The following is an 8,341-nucleotide window of genomic DNA, read 5'->3' on the forward strand; positions in this document are numbered from 1 at the left end:
TTATACTGATTCAATTTAGAAAAAGTATATTAATTATATTTTAATGTTATATTAATTAATATATTAACTTTTTAATTGGACAATAATTATAATTTTAAAAGATAATATCTTAAGTTATAGTTTTAGAATTATATTCAATAATAAGTTGGTTTTTAATTATATAATAAATTTATAATTTTAAAAATATTAATATCAATTATATTGAGGATATTATTTATATAATATTAAAAATTAATTAATAAAAAATTGTAAAATAATTTTTATATTATTGTACTAATAAAATTTTAAAATTTTAAAAAATTAAAAAATATTTTAAAATGATTAATTTACTATTATTTTTTAAAATATTATAAATTAATATCAAATATTAAAAACTTATTAAATTATACTTATTAATTTAATTTTATAATTAAAATAATAATAATGGTCATGGCGATATCATTTACAATAGGAAAGAATAAACTATTACCAATATTCTTAAAATAAATCATAATCTGCGATCCCATAATGCAAATAAATATGGAGGAATTGGTAGTTCTATAATAATTTACTCAATAACTTTACCTTCAACACACCAAATTTACTTCAAAATGAAAATGGGTACTGTAATTGATATTATTTTTTATAGAGTTAAATATTATTTATCATTGATAGTTTAATCTAATATATGAGTTGGTCTTTATATTCTTTTATTATATTAAAATATTTTTTGTGTTAATTTAAGGATTAAACTAGCAATTTAATATTATAATTTAATTTTTAGATTTATTTTCAAATATCAAACTCATTCGAAATTAATTTAATTATCAAATTAGAGTAAAATTCTATTTTTAGCATAAATTAGTTTTAGTGTCTAAATAAATTTAATATTCTCCTTCTTCCTCTAAGTTTTTTAATACTATTTAATTAAAATAAATTTAAATATTTTAAAGCTATTTATATTTGAAATCATATTATTAAATTACTATATAATTTAATTTTAGTTATTAATATAAAATAAACATTTCTATTTAAATAATAATATTATTTTATTATTATTATTATAGTTAAACTATATAAAAGATTAAATTAAATTAAATAATATTAATAAGTTTAAGTGTCGAGTTATAATCTTAAATTACCAGTTTAGTCCTTAAACTAACACAGAATGAAATAATAGTTATTTTTATTAAAAATGCAGAAAATTTTAATGTAATAAAAAAATACAGAGACTAAGTCATATATTAAACTAAATTTTAAAAAATAAATAGTATTTAACCTTTTTTTTTAATATTACTGAAATAGATGCCTAACTGTGATAATGTCTCGTCAATACGCTAGTAAATGATATCCAACCTTGTAGAGTAACAAATTCATGTAGTCAGAATGTCTTGAACAAGGGAAAACATGGCAAGCATGAATTGGTTGACACTAATTTAAAGATCAATTTGCCCCTCAACTCGAAATCAATAGCCAATTAACTTGAATTTTAAATTTTTGGCCGATTTCATCCATCAATTTGGCAAAAGCGATCAATTCAATCTAAATTTCTACAAAACTAAGAGATTAGATTTTACGCATCATGCAAAGCAAATAAAAATAGTAATTATATTTTAATATTATATTAATTTAAATTAGTAGCATAAAAATATATTTTATATAAAAATATGAAAATAAAATTCTACATAATCGAGCAATATATGAATAAGTTGTAAATGAAATTGTGCTTTTTATCTAAAGAATAGAAACTTGCCTACCGAGTTCCAGATATTTAGGTAGGGTTCAGAATTCTGAGCACAAAATTAATACAAGATAAAAGAGCTTAATTTTAACAATGATGATAATGCAACTATAGCCTACAAAGACCTCCTCTTACTATATTCGAAGCCTAGCTCAAATGATAAGAGTGTTCGCTTTTGGAAGCGAGAGATCTTGAGTCAAGTCCTCTCCTCTATACTAGATGAGTTTTCATTTTTATGGCCAATGAAAGAGAATGATTATTCCCATTCTATAACTTGTTAGTTCTCCAATGAATAAAAAAAATTATTGTAACAAACACAATAAAATTCTACATGAATTTTTAGATTGACTTAAAAAGAATTAATATACTAATTTATAGACTAATAATAATGTACTTATTATTAATTTATTGGAAAATTTATCAAGTAATTTCATTTACGTACCTCTAATATTTTATTTTATTTTTATTAATTAACGCCAATGCTTGGTCAATATAATTATGCTTATTAACTGGTCAAAATATATAGTAAAAAATATTTAAAATTATAAGATAAAACATATTTATTTTAAACTTATGCTTATTAACTTGTCACAATATTTAATAAAGAATATTCAAGATTTCAACACATTTATCCTAAACTTAATTTAACAAATTTTAAAGTGTGAATCATCCAATATATTGGTATTCAAAATCCTAAATTTAAAAATTTTCTTCAACATATATAGAAATTAAAATATATAATTCTAATTGATTAATAATTACATCGAATTATATATATATAGTTTAGGAAAAAAGATTATTCTAATTGCATTGCTACCACTCTCATTAAATTAGAAGGTACTACAAATTCATTGTTCAACGCGTTATTTGATTTCATCACTTACAAGAGCGTAATTAGTTGAATTTTATATGTAAGCATGTAGATGTGTTTGTATAATCTTATCTTTCAATTAGTGTTCTTTATGTTTCTTTGAAATTCCACAAAATCTTTTAATATAATCAAACAGATTTATTGAAAAGATCTTATGATTAGTATTGTTAAGAGTGGTTAATTAGTCTTTTATTAATTTAATAAATTTTAATAAAAAATAAAATAAATAATAGTAAAATATAGAGATAAAATTTGTAATAAAAAATAAAATAAATAATAGTAAAATATAGAGATAAAATTTGTATAAGAATAGGACAATACAAGATTGTCCAAAAATAATAAAATTTTACTATGCGGGAGGAGATTTCATTTCTTTTACAATCGTTGCATTAAACATTATGTTTTATTGAAATTCATAAAATTTATGAAATTCATTTACGAATCTAAAATTTATATGTTTTGAATAAAGTAAAAGTTAATTTAAAATTCTATATATTCAAATTTATATGGAATTAGTTATAGTTAAACTAAATTCTATCAAAATAGATAGAATTTGTAAATGAAATCCATATTAATTTGTCAATGCATTTTACTAAAAAATCTTTTTTAACTTTATTATTTTTATTTTACTTTCTTTCTGATATAATTTTTCTCAAATAAAAGAAATCCCTTAATAGATTTCAACCAAACGTGGCATTAATAATATTTATTTACTCTATAGCTTGTTAAATTTGACTTACAAAATTTTCTAACAAACTTTTGCCTTAAATGAGAACCAAAAGATAATACTATATTAGAGGAGATTACAATTGATTGTTTAGATTTCTTTCTCTTAAATTAGTCAATATTAATTGGTTAACAAAAGTAAAGTTCAGATAAAATAATGATTTAAAAATTATTATTTTATTGATTTATTTTAGTTTTAGTATTTTAAAATTATTAATATTCACATGCATTATATAATGTAATTAAATATATAATTGGATAAATCAAAATTAGAGTTATTTGAATTCGAATTATAAGCGTGTTAATCCATTTTATATCAATTTGAAATTTTTTAAAGTAAAAAAATAATAATAACTCATACTAGAGATATTTGTTATATTTTATCTTATTAAAATAAAATAAAATCATTAATGTACAATTTATTTTTCTTAAATTACAATTTAATTTTTCATAATATATCTAAATCTTAATTTTTCTTTAATAATATAGTAAAATTTTTTTATTGTTAGTATAAAAATAATATGTATAAATTTATAAGTTATAAATAGATTCATTGGCAGATGAATTTATTATAATAATATTTTTTTATTATGTTAATATTAGAGATATTTATGATTTGAAATTTAAAATTATATATTTTATTTATTTTCTGAGTGATAATGAATGAAATAGTCAATCCACGTGCAACACGCATGTGAGCAAAAAAAACTAGTACTCAATAACAATTTAGTACTGTAAAATCAAATCATTAAAAACTGATCTTACTCTAATATTAAGCGTTAGACTTGAAACAATCACTAATCTTAAGCAAAAAAGAACAGGAACACAATCATTAATTCAGAAGAAACACTATTTGTACAGGACAAGAGGCTGGCACTCTCCAAGTAGTTTGGAGCACACCAAGAAGGATTTTCTTCTCTGTCAAAAGGAGTCTAAAATTGTAAAGATGGAATTGAAGTACAAACCCTTGCTACTTCACATATAAGCAACAAAATATTTCCACCATTAGCTACTTTAGTTTCAGTGATGTTAGTCATATCTTGATCTTGGAAGATATCCTCATAGTGATCTTACTTTGTTTCTTCGTTTCAGCTCATCCATTAGAAGATGTGCCACTGATTTGTATCCCATGTCTAGAGCTTCAATGTAAAATCCCAGTGAAACAAGTCAGTACAACATTCTTAATACTATAAATGCTGCAAAAACAAGGGTACAAATGATGATGGCTATCATTTTCAAATAGCAGACATTTGGTGCCTGCCTTGTTATGACAGGCCCTGTAACTGTGATGATAGAGCATGAAAACAAACCTCTGTATATAGCAAGCCCTGTTGGAGCCATCTTTCGCTTCTTTAAGCAGATTGAACTGGACAGGAAACAAAACAAGGGATGAATAAGAAGATTACTAAGTGATTCTGCAACCCAAGCTAGGATTAGTATGCCATATATCAGCAAATGCAGCTGAAATCAGAAGTAAAAGAAAGAAGATGAGGATGAGTTTTAGTACCTGTTACATATCCAAAAGGGGTTTATTCCTTTTTCTTCTATGCAATGAGGGCACATCCATTCCTTGTTCTCTCTTACCTCCTCCATTTCTAACAAGAAATCGTCATCATCAAAGGTTTAATATCCACAATGTAAAAGAGTTATTGATCTCAAAATGGCACTTATTACTGTAAGTGGGGAGTTCATCAGTGGCATTCTAGCTGCCAAGAGCCATAAGGCAGCAAGGGTGTGTTGGACACTTACCTTCTCCATATCTAACTTTTAGGCAAGCGCGACAGAAAACGCCATTTGTAGAATGACATACTGAACAGTCTGTTTTTCCTGGTTAAAAAAGAGGAAGGCAAACCATTAGAACACGCAGTGATAACCCATATTTAGAATGGTGATTTCAATTGATCCTAACCCATGCACGGTTGATCTGGATCAAGACTACTACACCGTTTGCAATCTTCTTCGCCACATAATTTCTTTTGCCTGCATTTTTTTGCAATAGATTTGCAGTATAAGTTACCTATGAGTGGCCAAGAAATTAACTTTTCAAATTGTAACCTCTCCATGCCTAAGTTAAACATATTAAACTCACAAATTAAGGTAAAATAGAAAGGCTCTTTTCTGAATAATCTCTCTCTAAAAAAACCTCAATTTTCTCGTCATACACAGACATGGGCATCATCATATTTTTCATATTCTGCAATCCAATCATTGAAGACAGATCTTACAACCAGCAATTCTATATCAGATTGAAAAAATGATATGCTCACATGATACTAACTGTAAGCAAATATCAATTACCAAAAACAAGTCATTGCTGCATAGCTATGTTCCTAAATCTTTTATTTCTTGTGGATTTAAGTTTAATAATAAAAAAAACCTGCAAAAATGGCAGCAAATTCCAAGAACTGGGTCGTAGATGGAGCCCCTGCCCTTGGTATCACAGCGCCTAGCTGAAGCCTCGGGTGAAAGAGGAGGAACCTTCAAACCCTTTACCTTTAGCAATGGAGCATTTGCAGGCCTCATCTCTTCCTCCAAATTCTCTTCTTTACTGTTATCACCGTAGCTTCCTTTCACTAGTAACAGTGGCACAGACAAACAAGTATCAGCTATGGCCCAAACCCATTTTTTTAGGTCAATGAAAGGAGATTTTATATACTGTTAACACCCTCCAAAGAAACTACGGATACCAATTACTGATAGCAGCAGAATTCTACTCTACATTACAGTTATTAAAGAATCACAAAAGAATATACCAAGACCCCATTTTCCACATAAACATAGGAAAAGGCAAATACCTTTGTTTAGCGAAGTGGGTTCGCTATATTTTCCTCTTAGACGATCAGAGCGACGATAAGGAACAGCCTTTATTGTCATAGAGTCAGCAGCAAAATGCTTCAATCGATTAGAGCGACGCAAATTTGAGGTCTCATAAATTCGTTTCACACAATTTTTCTTCTGGATCTTTCCCTTCTCTACTGATTTCGCAGATGAAGTCAGCGATCGAAGTTCAAAAATGGTTTTTTGAAGTCCTAAAGCCGCCAAGCGAGCCTGTAAAAAGTTCACTTTTCTGTTAAATAATCACAGAAACCAAAATAAAACAGAATGAGGAAGAGAAAGAGGAAGAGGAAGGAACCTGGTTCTCTAAGATGCGAGCATTTCTGAGATTTTCATAGTCAGTTCTGTTTTTAAGCCTTCCCATTGAATTGATTCTGAGTGCTTCAAGCTATCAAAAAAAAGATTGAAAGACAAAAAAGAAATGGGTATCTTCGGTTTTTAAGTTTCACGTTTCTAGTGAGTTTGAATTTTGAAATGTTTGGGTTTTTTCTGGCGTTTGTTTCAGCTTCTAACGCTCCACTTTCAAATTTAATTGGGATACATATAAATAAGCCTAATCACCTAAAAATCCCTCTTCTAACTTTTTTATTTTTTGCTGAAGAAAGAGAAATGAGTGAGCAAGTTGCTCACTCATCCAATTAATGAAAGGGTGCCTATGAAAGAATCCATCTTCCCCAATTTGCACCTTTTCTTCTAGGGTTAGAGACCTCTTCCTTATCTTGTAAAACATATTCAAAATAATATAGAATTAAATTCTTGATGATCAAAGCATAACTATGCATATACTACATATTTTAAGACTTGGCATGTACGTGTGTGTATAAATTTTGATTTAATTCAATTTTGGACAAAAATAAATATGATTTAGAAGATGAATAATGAACATTTGATTTCTAGAAATTTAAAGTTTGATCTTCATGAAAACCATATATGCACACAACATACAAATAAAGTATTGATTTCATGAGGTATGTGCATAGTATGAGTTGCTTGTGGAATTCGGCATATGCTTGTGTTCTTGGTCTAATGGCAAGCCTTTTAAGGAAAAACATCATATCTAGATCATGCATAAAATGAGTTCTTGAAGCAATCTTGAAATTTGATTTAAGTCTTGATCATGTTTTTTGCATAATTTTCTTGTTTCTTGATGATTGCCATGTGAATATTGATTATCTTGAATTGTTTGATAGAAATTTTTTTTTTCTTGATGATGAATCTTGATGAACTCAATTAATTTTAGAATTAATGTGATTAATTAGCTTTGTTAGATCTTTAAATCTTATTAAATAATAAGCTTCCTTGCTTGAGAATAAGGTAGTTAGCATGTGACGTATTGTCTTAAGACATATCCTAGTCATCTTAGGATAATAATTACTTGTTTTAATATAATTAGGAGATTAATTAAAATATTATTTTAATTAATACAAGTACTATTAATCTTTAGGATAATGACATGTAGTTTTAGAATTCTAATTGGACTAGATAGTTGTCTAGATTAAGATTAGAGTTTGACTATTATTCTAAATTTTAGAAATTGCCAAAAGTTAGAAGGATTAAAAGGGGATTTTATTTTTTAAAATTTGATTTAATTAATTAAAATTCTTAATAATCCTAATTAACCTAGGCCTTATGTCTTAATATCCTAGTATGACTAGGTTGTTTGTTCTAATTAAGGCATAAGTATGACTTTATAACTTAATATTTGACTTTGTGTCGTAAAAGGACATAAAATAATAACATTAAAAATAAAGATATTTTACAGGAAATTGAGTTATTAACTAAATCTTACTTAATTAATTTTAATTCTCTACAACTTACTACAACTAAGATTAAATCTTGAATTCCTAGTATGATTAGGATTAATAAAATTTGTTTAGTTAAAAAGTTGAATTTATGTCCTAATTTTTATTTTGACCTAAAATTACACTTTAAAATAAGAAGAGTTTTACTTTTGAATATGATTTTAGTTATTTTAATTTTTCATATTCCATTTAGTCCTAGTTGTATGCAATGATCAAATAACTTGAATTATGCTTTATATAATATAATTATGTTTGGCATTAAATGGATGGTTATGAACTACGAAAATCAATATGATTGTGTTGAATGGTTGAATATTTTGATTTGGTATTTTTAAAATAAGGATTGCATTCCTTGCCTTTCTTTAAATTTCTATGGGTTGTGAATTT

The 8,341-nt window shown here is 25.9% G+C and overlaps 1 protein-coding gene across 1 annotated transcript; it reads right to left on the reverse strand.

The window, feature by feature from the left end:
- Positions 1 to 4,065: 4,065 nt before the first annotated feature.
- Positions 4,066 to 7,083, reverse strand: LOC8260086 (cell division cycle-associated 7-like protein). The gene is made up of 8 exons (XM_015725616.3): positions 6,451 to 7,083; positions 6,113 to 6,365; positions 5,695 to 5,890; positions 5,227 to 5,297; positions 5,067 to 5,144; positions 4,825 to 4,912; positions 4,628 to 4,683; positions 4,066 to 4,456 (listed from the first exon to the last, which is right to left on the reverse strand). Exons 1-8 carry the CDS (start codon positions 6,514 to 6,516, stop codon positions 4,377 to 4,379), a joined length of 888 nt encoding a protein of 295 aa, XP_015581102.1. The 5' UTR covers positions 6,517 to 7,083; the 3' UTR covers positions 4,066 to 4,376.
- Positions 7,084 to 8,341: the final 1,258 nt, after the last annotated feature.

The sequence above is a fragment of the Ricinus communis genome, chromosome 3, assembly GCF_019578655.1.
Source record: "Ricinus communis isolate WT05 ecotype wild-type chromosome 3, ASM1957865v1, whole genome shotgun sequence".
In the NCBI taxonomy this organism is placed as follows: domain Eukaryota; kingdom Viridiplantae; phylum Streptophyta; class Magnoliopsida; order Malpighiales; family Euphorbiaceae; genus Ricinus; species Ricinus communis.

Coding starts and splice junctions, on each gene's coding strand:
- LOC8260086 (XM_015725616.3), bottom strand. CDS start 6,516: ATGGGAAGGCTTAAAAACAGAACTGACTATGAAAATCTCAGAAATGCT. Junction 5,145..5,226: donor TCCAGATCAACCGTGCATGG/GTTAGGATCAAT, acceptor TTTTTTAACCAG/GAAAAACAGACTGTTCAGTA. Junction 4,684..4,824: donor CCCTTTTGGATATGTAACAG/GTACTAAAACTC, acceptor TTTCCTGTCCAG/TTCAATCTGCTTAAAGAAGC.